This window comes from Trichosurus vulpecula, chromosome 5 (genome assembly GCF_011100635.1).
Source record: "Trichosurus vulpecula isolate mTriVul1 chromosome 5, mTriVul1.pri, whole genome shotgun sequence".
NCBI classification, from domain to species: domain Eukaryota; kingdom Metazoa; phylum Chordata; class Mammalia; order Diprotodontia; family Phalangeridae; genus Trichosurus; species Trichosurus vulpecula.
Genome location: NC_050577.1, coordinates 19,650,190 through 19,664,744, shown reverse-complemented (window position 1 = coordinate 19,664,744; position 14,555 = coordinate 19,650,190). Strand labels below are relative to the sequence as shown.

Below are 14,555 nucleotides of genomic sequence, written 5' to 3'. Positions count from 1 at the left end.
TAGATAGGGATGGATGGATGGATGGATAGATATAGATAGATAGATACATAGATAAATGGATGGATAGACAGATATGTAGGTGGATAAATGGATGGATGGATGGATGGATGGATGGATGGATGGATGGACGGATGGATGGATAAGCAAATGGCAGATAGGCAGGCAGATAGGATAGAGAGAGATTAAAGAAAGGTGATAGAAATTGGTTGCCTTTGTAATCCTAAGTATTTTAAGTTTTAAAAACATTATTCTGAGAAGAGGTCCATATGTTTCACTAAACTACTCAAGGGAATCATGACACCAAAAAGATTAAGAACTCTTACAGAGTTTAGTACATATAAGTCTATCTGCTGAGTTCACTTCACATATATTGCATACTATCTGGAAATCTCAAGTACCTTTTCCTATGAATATGATGTCTTTGTAACTAGACTATTAGCTCCTTAAGAGAAGCTATTTTTTAGTATCTCCCATAGTACATGATGCATTACTAGGTATACAGCAAGTGCTCACACATGAACCCTATTGACTGACTGCATACATATATAGAGACAGACAGACAGACAATTAGTTGTGACCAACTCTTTGTGGTTTGAGGTTTTCTAGGCAACGACATGAGCATAATTTGCCACTTCCTTCTCCAGCGCATTTTACAGATGAGGAAACTGAGGCAAACAAGTCTAAGTGACTTGCCTAGGATCACACAGCTAATACATGTCTGAGGTCAGATTTGAACTTGGGTCTTCCTGACTCCAGGCCAGGCACTTTACCACCTGGCTGCTCCACTGATTGTATTAAGGAGTTTAAAGAACATGGTATGTGTTGATAGTGCCATAAATAAGGAGTCAGCTTTGACACCCACCTCAGATATTTACTAGATGTATAACCCTGGTCCACTCACTTAAATTCTCTTAGCCATGCTATTCCCATTTATAAAACGGGGATAACCCTCTTCTGTACAGGGTTGTTATGAAGACCCAACGAGATCATGGGTGAAAAGCACTTTACAAACCTTAAAGGGAAAGCACCTTAATATTGGACCTAACCTGTGACTTCCCAGTGTGGTAACTCCCTCTACCAATGCAGATTGACACCCTCTAGTCTTAATGAGCTGCCTCTCCCAAAGGCCCGGGGGATAGAAAGTCAGAAAGAAGTAGGGCAAGTCCCATCTCAGACCCGTGTATGTATGTATGGCCCTGGGCAAGTTACTTAACCTCTCAGTGTCGGAGGTAAATTGTTACACCAACCGAGCTATTCTTGTCAAAGTTCTACATTCCCAGAAAGGTGGGAATCCCAAGTCAGCTGGTGGCCTTTGTGCTGCCACATGACAGCAGCAGTCTCGATTCTAAAGACACAGTATTTGCTGGCGGGGTTTGTCCTGTCCGGGACAGAAGAGTCCTCTCCCCCTCTGCCCCAGGAAGCCAGAGCAGATCCTCTCCCACTGGAGGCTCCTTACCTGATAACAAACTGTCTGTTTTTATTGAGGGAAACTTCAAAGTCATTTCATGCTTGTGTCTATGAATCATCAGATGATCCTCGGTCGGGAACCGCTGTCAGACAAATAGCAAGAAAGAAAAGGAGATCCATTCAGCAAGTTTCACAATACTCATTTGGCATCAGCTGGAGGGGAGAGTGGGGAAATGACCATCTAGCAACTCAGACATGTCAGGGGAGCCAAAAATTGCTTTGGAGAAGTGAGAAAGTGTGAGCTGTGCTTCCAGCTTTTCCTATGGGATGAAAGACACTGCCACCACAGAGAAGGAGTCAAAAATTCAGGCCCTTCACTGGCTGAGGAGAGTCGGGTGGCAAGCAGCAGCGCCTGGAGGAATACCAAGGGTTTATGTTCTCCTGCTCAGCTGCCCTGCCCCCTGGGCGCTCCAACCTGGGACACTGGACTTTTTCAAATCAGCTTTGTCACTCTGGGAAGAATGAGGGGAGGGTGTGTTGGGAAATGTCAGTGATGTAAAAGCAAAATATATCAATGACATTTTTTTAAAAACACCAAAAAAAAAACCCTAAACCAGCTGAGATGGCCAGGGGAATCTGACTCCATTCAATTCAACTAGCACTTTTTAAAAGTACCTACTATGTGCCCTGTACATTGGACTCGAAATGGGGTACAAAAAAATGAAACAATCTTTGCCTTCAAGGAATTGAGATTCTACTGGGGAAGAAAAGATGTGAGTACAGGTGTGGAAAAAGCATTTTAAGTGCTTATTATATGCCAAGGCTCCATGTTGGAAGCTGGGGATAAAATGATAAAAAGAAACAGTCCCTATGCTCAAGGAGTGCACATTCTTCTGGGGATTTAGGGGAACACCTCCCTGTAGGGAGGCCCAGGAGTTGCCCTTTGAAGCTAGGAAGAGGTTCCATGAGGCAAAGGTGAAGGAGAGCTACCCAGGCATGCAGGGGTTCAGCCCTCTCAAAAGGGGAAGATGGACATTCATGCACTCCTAGAACAGCCACCTGATCAGTGTGACAGGGATGGAGCCTCCAGAAAGAGGAATATCAGGAAATTGGGCTGGAAAGGTAGGAGGGGGATCAGACTATGGAGGGTTTTAAACATCTGGAGGAAGGAGTTACATCCCTAGAGGCCATAGGGAGTCAGGGAGGTTCAAAACAACAAGCAGCGGATCTGAATCCATTAGAGATGGCATCAAACTCATGAAAGACTGATGAAGTCCCTCCCTTCTCTGGGCCTCAGTTTCCTCGGCTGTAACATAATGAGGTTGTACTAGATGGCCTCTGCAGTCCCTCCCAGCTCTACATCAAGGATCCTCTCCCCTAACACATGAGTCCTTCCCAATACCAGTCCTGTGGCCAATCAGTAAACAACACATCTTCACATGAATTCAGGATCTGAGAGACTGAAGATGGATCCTACTCTGTCCTTGGCTTACAGAATACAACACAAAGAGATAAACAAAGCTGGAAATAGTTGGACATCGCTGATCCAGCCCAGAATGCGCTTCTGTGCTACACTGTCATCTCAGTCTGCTGGGTCCACGTTGCGGAATTGAAGTGATCGTCTTTAAAAAAGTGAACTTTCCAGAGACACGAAAAGCACCTCTTTATCTCAGGGACACTATACCGCAGTCAAGGGAAGGTGCTACACTGAACACGGGGTATGGGTGGTAAGAGAGAAAGGCCCAAGAAGAAGGAGCAAGCATGCAGTTCAGACACCAGTCACACATGGAGAGTGGAGAACAGCCAGGCTCTCTGGAGGGCTCAGGACACACGGGACAGAGCTAACTGTCATCATTTGGAATGCACCTTGGCTTTCCTAGGACAAAAGCAAGTGGCCCAAAGTGATCCAGTGAGAGTCTCTTTATAAATTTTCTTTGTTTTGTTGTGTCTTTTTCGGCTATGTTACTCAAACCTAGGGGAACATCTCCCTGTAGGAGGTGGCCAGCTGCCTCTGGTCTGAAGCTGCTTTTATACTTGTCTCTGCATCCGCAATGCCCAGTGCCTGGCACACTGTGAGCAGTCAATTAGAGGCTTGTTGGAGTGTTAAACTGAATGATCTCTAGTCCCAGCAGAAGGGGCTAGATGATCCAGATGAGAGGCACCCACCTTAGGCTGGCTCACCCTCTCTCTTCTAATGGGCTATCCCACACAGCAGGACCACGTCACAGTGATGTGACAGAGGGTCTGGCATTTTACAGAGAGGGCAGGGGTCCCTGATTGGTAATCTCAAAAGTAGGTAAGTGCCAATTATAAGGAAGCTGGAAGTTTCTGTCAAGGAATATTCTAGATATGAGGGGTTCTGCAGAAGGGAAAGCATAGAGTTGGGTACCAGGTAGGAGGTGAGGATGTCCCTAAAATAAGATAGCCTGTCAAGAAAAAGGCTGGGCCCAGGAAACCAAATGGTTTTCTAAGCTTCCACAACTAGGTTATCAGGACAATGGGAAGCAGACCCATTAAGAATGGATGAATGGATGGATGAGTGAAAGAAAAAAGTGTTTAGTAAATACTTATTATGTGTAAAACACAAGTGTTGGGGATTCAAAGAGAAAAGTAAGAGACAGACCCTGCTCTCAAGGAGCTCACATTGTAAAGGAGAAACCACACATAGGCAAAGTTTCTATGCCAAGTCTGACATAAAGGGGGGAAAGAGCCCTCAGAAAACGTGTTTATTTAGGGCAGAAAAAAAGAAGTCATCCTAACAAAGCCAAAACAACAAAACTTCTCCTTGTTCAATTTTAAACTGATGGGGAAATTTCTGTATCCAAAATCCATAGGACCTACGCAGGCCAGTATCAGAGCCCAGCCCTGCCTGTGTCACCGTCCTGATCCAAAAGCTTCAGTTGAACAATGAAGTGTCCTCGTCAACTTGGTCTCATAAAGTCTAGGATCATGGGATTCAGGACTGGAAGGGAATTAGATCATCTCATTTTTACACGTGAGAAGACAGAGCCCTAGAAAGGGAGAGTGACTTCCCAAAGTCAGTCACATAGCCAGTTAACAGTCAGGGCTTGGATTAGAATCCATATCCTGAGGCATCATGGGATAGCAGAATAGGTGAGACGCCTGGAGTCACCTGAGCACCAGTTATGCCTCCCTTACACCTCATTTATCCTCTCTAAGCCTCAGTTTCTTGATCCGTAAAATGGGCATGCCACTGGTCACAATATCTCCTTCACAGGGCTGGTGTGAGGAAAGGGAATGAGTTGTTAACCATACAGTGCTCTGTCTATGGGACTTAGAGTCCTGATGTGGCCACTTTTAGAAGATGTGACAACTTTTAAAAGCCTATTGGGTTCATAGGAACATAGGATCTTAGATTTAGACTTGCAGGGGATTTAGAAGTCTCCTAATCCAAAGAACCCATTATACAGATGAGACCCAGAAAGAGTCTAACTGTCTAAGCTCACATTCCATTGTTGCATTGTTTCGGTCGTGTCCGACTCTTCGTGACCCCATCTGAGGTTTTCTTGGCAAAGATGCTGGAGCAGTTTGCCCCTTCCTTCAGCTAATAATAGTCATGATAACTGATATTTACTTAAAAGTCTGTAAAATGCTTTACCTGCATTCGCTCATGTGCAGAGCAGAAACCTGGAGATGTGCTGAGACCATGCCTGGGGCAAATGCCATGAAGCAGTCCCTCAGTTAAAGGTTAAAGGGGCAGGGAGGAAGGACTCACTCCAACATGTCACCCAAGAGCTTCCTGTTAGAATTCTTGCTGGCCAGGGGCTAAGTTCTAGGATTTCTAGCCACTGGGGGACTGACTGCAAGCTCCATGAACTTGCATTGGTGCCCACTCAAGGCAGACACTGTCAGATTTGGACCTCCTGGGGAAAACTCCTGATCGCTTTGCCCTAGGTACGGGTCTAGTCATTCAAGCCTCAAGATAACTCTGGGAGACAGGTACAGAGCAGATGTGGGATTGGAACCCTGGTCCTCAGCATCCGTCTCCAGCACATTGTCCAGTACAGCAGGCTCACTCCTTCATTCCTCTCCTAGCCCCTCTCCTGATTCACTGCACTTCTATCATATCTCAGCAGCCGTAGCACCTTGGAAAATGCCTCCACCCCTGTGGCCCATCCTCAGACTGGTGACTTTCTCCCCTAGGGCTTCCCTCCATTGGAAGAAGTGACCAAGCCAGTTGTGCTCCCTTCCTTCTCTCCTCTCCCCTCTGTCCTTCCCCTCCCCTCCCCACGTGGACACCTCCTTTCCTTCCTTCCTCCCTTTTCTGTATTATCTGCCCTCAGCTCCTTGGGGTCAGCAACTGGCTTCCTTTTTATTTGTATCTATGTTCTCCACACTTAGCACAGTGCCTGGCATACAGAAAGAGTTTAATAAATGCTTTAGCTAGCTTTGTTGGTCACTCATTTTCAGTCACATCCAACTCTCCATAACCCTATTTGGGGTTTTCTTGTCAGAGATACTGGAGTGGTTCGCCATTTCCTTCTCTAGCTCATTTTACAAGCAAGGAAACTGAGGCAAATAGGGTGAAGTGACTTGCCCAGGGTCACACACAGCTATTAAGTGTCTGAGACAAGATTTGAACTCAAGAAGATGAGTCCTCCTGCCTCCAGGCCCAGCACTCTATGCACTATGGCGCCACCTACCTGGCTACCTTGCTAGTAGTACCTGCCTGACCACTCTCCAGCAAGAGCACATTCCCCATTTATGGGAATCTAGCTTAAGAAACACAATTTGTTGAGGGCTTTATTTTAAAAATAGCAAATGAAATGTTGGACTAATTGTCAATTTGGAGAAATTCTCCATTCCTCCATAGCTATAGAAGCCTGGCCTTACAGTAAACCCTCAAACACTTTTTTACTTATGTAAAGGGATGCCCCATCATTCCAATGGAGAAAACATCCCATTTTAGGAAAATAATGCCCACTTTTCGGAGTTCTACCTACCCATCCACGTTGGCATCAAGTGGAATTACTTCCCAGTGTCAATAAGCATTTCACTGACCACTGTGTGCCAGGCACTCTGCTGGCCACAAGACCTACAAAGACTGAAACGTCCCTGCCCTCAGGAGCTTACATTCTGTCGGGAGGAAACAAGTATACAGATAAATTGATTTACATTTATATGATATAAAGATATGTCATATGATATATGTTAATATCTAATATCTACAGAAGTAGTTTCAAAGCTGTTTCGGGGGACACCTGTAAGTAGGGTAATCAGAGATGGTCTTTTCTGAGCAGCATCACTTGAGCCAAGGACAAGGTCCTATGGAGAGTCACTGACCCTCTAAATGGACCAGGCAATTCCCCAGGATTTAGGGTCACAGATGGTGAGGTCCCTGACAGTTCTGATCTCCTCTTGTCCTACCTGTCTATTTTATTTCAAAAGGGAGGCTTAGAGAAGTATGAAGAATTACCCAAGGACACATAGCTAGAAAGCGGTAGAGATAGGATTCGAACCCAGATCCTTGGATTCCTAGTCCAGGCAGGGCTCTTTCTGCCACAATTCATTTCAAAAGACACTCTAGTGTCATTGATCATCTCCTCCAACATTCCTGATCCAGAGGTCAGAAATCAGCATTTGTCCATAGGCCTGGGTGGCATTAACATACCCAGGTTTGAGAAGAGGATTCTGGTTCCTCTTGGAACATGCTGTCCATGACTTGTTAGGTCCAAGAAACCAAGTCTTATATTTCCACAGCATGTTTCCTCCCAAAGGTTCCCAGAGGCCCCGCCAAATACAACACAAAGCAATGCAAAGGTCCCCCAAGGGGCCTTCCCAGGTCCTCTGCAGTGACTCTCGGGTACTGCTGCCCAGTGCCCCTGTAAGCCCTCCAGAGAAAACTCCAGATGGGAATTCTGCCCCTCACTAGACTCTAGGGGCAATTTAGGGAAAGGAAAGGTAGTGATCTCAGATACAGAACACACCTCTTCTGTCCTAAGAAGCTTGAAGCATGGGCACTCTCAGTGACCACAAGTGGTCAGCTGCCTCAGTTTCCCACATGTGCTCCTAATGATAGGACTATGGGACAGATTTCAATGTCATCATCAGGTGATTACAATATGATTAAAGAAGTATCCATAGAGGTGACAGAGAACAGAAAACCTCAGACTCTGTTCCATGGAGATTTACAATCCTCCCCAATTGGGGTCTTCCAAGGTAGAGGTGCCATAGTAGATATTGGGCTGCCTTTGGAGTAGAAAGGGTAGGGTCCAAGTAAAGCCTCTGACACATACGGGCTGTGTGACCCTGGGCAAGTTAATTAACCTAAGTCAATGCTGATTTGCATGGACGGAGGGAGACTCCACACCAAAAGTTTCCATACCAAGGAAAGGTTCCAAGACCCCTTTCCCCTAAAGAGCGTAAGGTAGAAAAGGGCGAGTTGGGGGTTCAGGGGACACTTCTCAGTCTGGCAAGAAGCCAAGCTCTCCCATGGTCTCCATGCTGGGTTGTGTTTTCATCGATAATACAACAACACCAAATCCAAACTGTTCCATGGAAAAACAGACTTCCTCTTTCTCCCCATTTCTCAAATGACAAGCCTGGACATCTGGAGGGGCCAGCCATGGGTTTGGCTCGCTTCCTGGGGGTGGGGGAGGGAGGGAGGGTTAGGAATGGAAAGGGTCGGCCTTATTGGATTTCAGTGGCTGTGGCTCTGTGGATGTGTGCACACCGGCTCACATCATTTGGGGTGTGGGAAGGGGGACCATGATGATAATAACAACCACAGCCTCTCTCTAGAGAGACCAAACAGGATGTAGCAGTAATGGATCAGATACCAAGAGTGGTCTTGGGAGCTGGAGCCAAAACCGCCTGCCAGGCACCCACCCGAGGTCTGCCAGGGGGACCCACTCACCTGTGAGCAGCCTGGAGCGCTGCAGACGAACGGCCTCTCCTGTTCCAAGTTCATCTTGGATTCCTCATAAATCTATAGGTTAAGGAGAAAGGACAGAGAAAAAAAATGAAACACAAAAATTCATTAATATCCCTGGCTGCAGTCTCTGAAACATGCAAAATGTAGCGCTCAGGGAGCCCTTTTCCCAACGGCTCTCAGGATATCAAATTCCCCAAACAGACAAGGACAAATTAACATGGATCCAAGGTTCTGACTGGCTCATATTCATTAGGCTTCCCGCGGGCTAAGATCTTAATGTTTTTTGTTTACTTTGAAGGGGAGCAGGGTGGAGGAAAGCCACCAGGCTGCACCAGCTCAGATCCTGCTTATTACTCCTCTTCATATCATCGGAATTCTTCCTCCATCAGGCCAGGACCACTTGGAAGCCTTCTGAAAAGGAGGCAACTTTCACGAGAATCAGAAATTCTGAGCGGGAGGGGGCCATTCATTTTACCAACGAGCAAACTGAAGCCCCAGGGAATTATGACCAAGGTCACGTGGATAGTAAGGGGTCAAACCAAGGCTTGAGACCAGAGTCTTCTGATTCCTTTCATTTTACACATGAAGAAACTGAGTCCCAGGGAAGGTTATAAACTTGTCCAAGGTCATGTGGTAGTAACTAAGCTCCTCTGATTTTAAAGAGGTCACTGTTTCATCTTACAGATGCAAGTGAGCCCAAGGGAAGGCTAAGGACTTGTCCAGGGTCGTGGAGACAGCAAGGAGCAGAGCCTGGGGTTTGAATCCAGGTTCTCTGACTCCAAATCTAGAGTTCTTTCTACTGAGCCACTCACTGCCTTCTAAAAACACTCAGTGGAAGCTGCCTCCAGATTTCAGGGCCACAGGCTGTGGCTGGGTGGCATGTATGTGATGATGCATTCCCACAAGTCAATAGGAAGAATGGACACAGACCCCAGGGGGCAGCAGGATCATTGACCGTTGATCCCTACAGCAAAATCTATATATAAGATAGCCCAACAGACAGATAGGCTGATGGATGGGCTTTATAGGTCAAATTGAACTACATGCCATAGTCTAGACCAGGGCTTCTTAAACCTCTTCCACTGGTGACCCCAAGGTCCCACGTACAGTCACTGACTTGGCAGTGCTCACTGGCATTGCATGGCTGCAGACATGTGCAGTGCAAAGTGTGCACCCTGTATGTTCAGAACCAAGGCTGCAGAGAAGTTATGTGACTCAATACGGGCAAGCACTGCCAGAAACACTTTGGATTCATTACATGTTTGATTTGGAATTAATTTTCGGTCGTTGTGCATTCAGAAACCTTTTGCTGTTGCTAAACTTTTCACGACCCCAAATAGGATTATGACCCACAGTTTAAGAAATGCTAATCTAGACAATAAACACTCTTCATCCACTTGGCTATTCCTGTATGGATGGTTAAAGCTTTCAGTTTTGGAATATTGCCACTCCCAAAAATTATATGGCTATAGATGTATAACTCAAAGAGTAGGAGAGAAGTATATGGTGGACATGTACCACATTGCAAATAAAGAATTACAAAGGAAAACTGGAGAGAAAAAAATTTCATCAAGCTAATATCTAAAAGAAAAGATGAGTTGGTCATGTGACAAGAGTAAGGAAAAACCAATGGACAGCCTGTGTACTCCACTAGAACCATAAGATCACAACATCACAGATTTTGAGCCGTAAGTAACCTTAGAAGACATTCCGGTTTTCCCCCTGCCCACTAATTTTACAGATGGGAAACTGAGGCCCTGGGAGTTTGAATAATTTGCCCAAGGTCACAGGAGGTAGTAAGCATCAGACGTAGAATCTGAATCCAGGTCATCTTACTCCCAAACATCATACTACAATGCCTCTCCTTACAATGCCAGGAGAAAGAGAAGGATGTACCCTCCCCCCAGTGCCCTTACAGTGAACATGGGAGGACATGAATGGGAATCATATATGATAGGCTGACACAGATGAGCCACAATCTGCATCATTGGACGGAGTGTTCACATTGGTGAGACCACAGATACATTGGAAAAGTCTCTGGAAAATGCCTTCCACTATTAAGATAAGCCTTGGGAACACAGCTCATCTGTAATGTTGGGACTCCTGATATTTCCTCTGATATTAGACAGAAAAGCATTGGAATAATCAGAGGCAAATAAGAATCTTAGAACACAATCAAGGGCCCCACAGAAACACTGACTAGGCTTGATTTTATAGCCGATTGTGAATAAAGGTTAGGAAAAAGATTCAATATGTCTGGACAGATAAATGGTTCAGATGGATGACTTGAAACAAGGTACCTTCCCTAGGAGGATTGAAAAAAAACACATCTAACATTATGTGTCATTTTTCAAATCCTAATTTAACTAATAGCATTCCTACATGGCCAGGCAACCACTGGGGGATGTAGCAGTCAGCACCAGGGCAGTGGGAAGGGGCTGCCTGGTCTCCCTGTGAGCAGCCATGGTTCAGTTTAATAGAACTGGGTTACTTTTTAGGGAAACTGTAATGAATCAATGTGCCTACACGCACAAGCTTTTCCTGAAAGGCTCCCAGGTTTTGTAAGTGTGCGATGGAGAAGTGGACTCTTGCTTTCATTCTTTGGAGGCATAAATAAGCCAAGTGATTTGGACCTCTTAACATAGACCTACCTGTCACCACTGCTCAAGTTTGACAAGGCTTCACACCAGACTCTTTCAGATCCAGACTCCTACGAAGTTGGATTTTTCTGCTCTCCCTTCGCTCCAAATACACCTTAGTACTTCAAGGAGATGGGATTTGGTGGGTGCCTGGGACTCTCTCCTCCACAGATCAGAAATCGAGAGTTGGGAGAGCCCCTGGTGGGGATCTAGTTCAACCCTCCCATTTTGCAGATGAAGAAACTGAGGTTACATAAAAGATAAATGCCAGAGGTGGATTTTGAACTCAGATCATCTGATACACTTCCTGCTGTCCCATGCCATGTCCAATTCCTCCACAGAATGACAGATAGTCTCCAAAAGATGAGGTAGCGGAAAAGCCTATTAGCCATCCTGGTGTGGGACCTAGTCAAACTGGGCCAGGCCAGACCAAGGACATGAGACATGCAGACCCAAAGGGGCCCCGAGCTAACGGCTTCTCAGAGTCAGTGCTTCACAGCATTTGGGGGTCCTCCATGCCTCTATAAGGCATTGGAAGGGGACTTTGGGCCATTCTTTTTAGATGGAAAAATGACCAACAGTATTCACGTTCTAAGGAGATTAAAAATAAGCACACTTCACTTTAAAAGGCAGCATGATGGCATAGAGTGAGCACATGGAATCAGGAAATCCTGGGTTCAGATTCTGCCCCACTCATTCACTAGCTACATGATCTTGAGAGGACCGTCTCACTGTATCTTGGCTTCAGCTTCCCCAGTTGTAACATGTAGATGATACTTGTGCTCCCAGCTCCCAGTGGTGGTTATGAGAAAAGTGCCCCCCACTCCTTCAAAGTGCTCTTTAAGATGATAGGATGACAGATTTAGAGATGGAAGAGACCTCAAACATCATTTAGTCCAACTTTACAGATAGGGAAACTGAGGCCCAGGGAAGTTAAGGGATTTAGAGACAGAAGAGACCTCAGAGGACAATGGTCCAACCCTCTCATTTTACATTTGGGAAAACTGAGGTGCAGAGAGGTTAACAGATTGGCTGAAAGTCATACAGACATAGGCATCAAAAGCAAGATTTAAACCCAGGACCTCTGCCCCTAGTGAGTCTCCATCATCAGTTTATGGTAGCAAACATTTGCCTGACAAGTGGGAGAAAGAGCAAATATCGCATAAGTATGGGCTAGAAATACTCTGACTGAAGACAATCCTCCCTCGCGTCCCACTCACCCATTTGATGGAGTCTCTGCCAAACTCTACCCTGCTGCGGTCCCTTCCTCCCCTCCCCTGGGGACACCCATCCTCTCACACTCCGGGAGCAGAGGAGGACACCCAGAGTGGGCAAGAAAGCCAAGAAATACATTTTTCTCAGACACACAAAGTGATGTGGAAGATGGATCCCTTCCAAGGGGGCATCTGCCTTACGAGAGGAAGGCTTGCCTCCTGAATAGACTTTGAAAGAAGCATCGATGCAGCCCGGCCCCGTCACCAGCTTCTTGGGGGGGCCTAGTCAATCACTCCATTGCTCTTCCCCATAAAACTCCCAGAATATCACATAAGGAGAGCTAACTTTATTTTCTGTGTGTATATATATACATATGTGTGTGTGTGTGTGTGTGTGTGTGTGTGAAGAGAGAGAGAGAGAATTGTTTGCATGCTGTCTCCCCCATTAGAATATAGGCAGGGGCAGGGCCTGTTTCTGCTTTTGTTTGCCTCGTTCAAGCTTAACACAGTGCCTGACACAGAGTAAACACCTAAAAAATGTTTGTTGACCTGACACATGCCTCTGTGTGTGTGTGTGTGTGTGTGTGTGTGTGTGTGTGTATGTAAATTGGCATGGGTTCAACTGGACAAGGACAAGGTGGGAGACTTGGGGCTGCACAAGTTGATCTGAGAACTGGGGTTTTTAGTGAAACACAAGCACAACATGAGTCAACTCCGGCAACGAAAAAAGCCAGTGTCACACTAGCCACCATTAAAGAGGTGATGTGTCCAAAGCAACGGCCCGGCCCGTCCATGAGATATCAAGATAGATATCATACCAACAAGCTGGAGAGCACCCAAAAGAGGTTGATTAGGATGCTGAGGGGACCAAAGACCACGTCATAATAGGATCAACTGAAGGACCTGGCCATGTTTAGCCTGAAGAGGAGGAGACATAGGGAAGGCATGACAGGTGTCTTCATGGATTGGAGGCTACATTGTGTGGAAGGGGTGTTCAAGATAGGGTGCTTAGACCCAAAGAACAAACCTGGAAGCAATGGGCAGAATTTATAGAGAGACACATTTGGGCTTATGATAAGGAAAACTTTCCTCGTATCTAGAGCTATCCATGGATTGAATGGACACCTCCACATTGGGCTTCCCCTGCCTGGAGGTCTTTGAGCAAAGGCTGAATGAAAACTTGGGGGTGGCATAGAAGGCATCCTTGATGACAGAAGGGTCGAACCAGATGATCTGTCTCTCCCCCCAATTTCAACTGGTAGTAATCCACTTGAACAGAGATAACAGTCTAGATTTTTGTTCCAAACGCAAATCTCACTATTTAGGAAACTGGCATGGACCACAGTCCACACCTTGAGATTCACTGGTCCAAGTATAAACTTGACTAAGTTAACTGAGGCATAGAGGCTGATGCTCTTTGTGTCTCTATATTTAAATAATACCAACCTCATCATCACAGAAAATCAACGTGATAATTGCACCTATTGGTCTCACTGCCGTTTCACCTTCCTTGCTTCTAGTCTCAGCCCTTACTTCCCACCATTTGTGCCATGGTCCAGTGACCTTGGCCTCCCTGCTCCATCTCCTGGCTCTGGGTGCTTCCTCTGGCTGTCCCCCAGGACTGGAATCCTGTCTTTCCTCATCTCCACCTTTTGGCTTCAAGGCTCAGCTAAAATCCCACCTTCGAGAACAAGCCTTTCCTGGTTCTCCTGCCTCCTTCCATCTGGGATTATTCTGGATTCATCCTGTCTACAGCTCATCTGCACATGGTCATTCACATGTTGTCTCCCTGCTTAGGCTGCAAGTACCGCCTTTTCCATGGCCACCCAATGCTTAACACAGTGCCTGGCACATAGTCACTAGATGTTTAATAAATGCTTGTTGACTGATTGACTTGCTTGTCAAAATTCAGTGCTCACTTAGCTGAAACTACCCTGTGGGCCCCTAAGAGTCTCAGAAAACTCAGAGCTCAGGCAATAAAATACATCATAATCTACAAAGTCATCTCAGGCTTCCCACGGTTGACAAGGAGGTGACAGGGGTGATTTACAGCCGTAACCCAGCTGTAACCTCTAAACAGGTAATAAGTGAGAAGTACCTTCTCTCTCTTGCTACCCCAGCCCAGCCCAGTGGGCCTTCCCTTTGGCCCCCACACATGACATCCTGCTGTCTCCAATGCCCAGAATGTTTTCCCTTCTCACCTCTGCCTGGAGAAGCCTGTTCCTTCCAAATCTCCTTCATCGAGCCTCACCTTCTACCTGGAGCCCTTCCTGATCCACACCCTCCTCCCCACCCCAAAGGCTACGGCGCTCCCCAACCTGAATTTAATTACTTTCCATTGATTTCCTCATTGCAAGATAAGCTCACTACAAGAAAGGACTGTTTCCTTCGCTAAATTTG

General features: G+C 46.1%; 1 protein-coding gene across 1 annotated transcript in view; it reads right to left on the bottom strand.

The window, feature by feature from the left end:
• Positions 1–8,350, bottom strand: part of CREB5 (cAMP responsive element binding protein 5) — a 419,901-nt gene extending 411,551 nt beyond the window's left edge. The window contains exons 1-2 of the mRNA XM_036760413.1: positions 8,285–8,350; positions 1,457–1,550 (exon numbers count right to left, since the gene is read on the bottom strand). Of these exons, the coding sequence (XP_036616308.1) occupies positions 1,457–1,550; positions 8,285–8,338 (148 nt within the window). The 5' untranslated portion in view covers positions 8,339–8,350. The remainder of the gene's footprint in view (positions 1–1,456; positions 1,551–8,284) is intronic.
• Between the last annotated feature and the right edge of the window lie 6,205 nt (positions 8,351–14,555).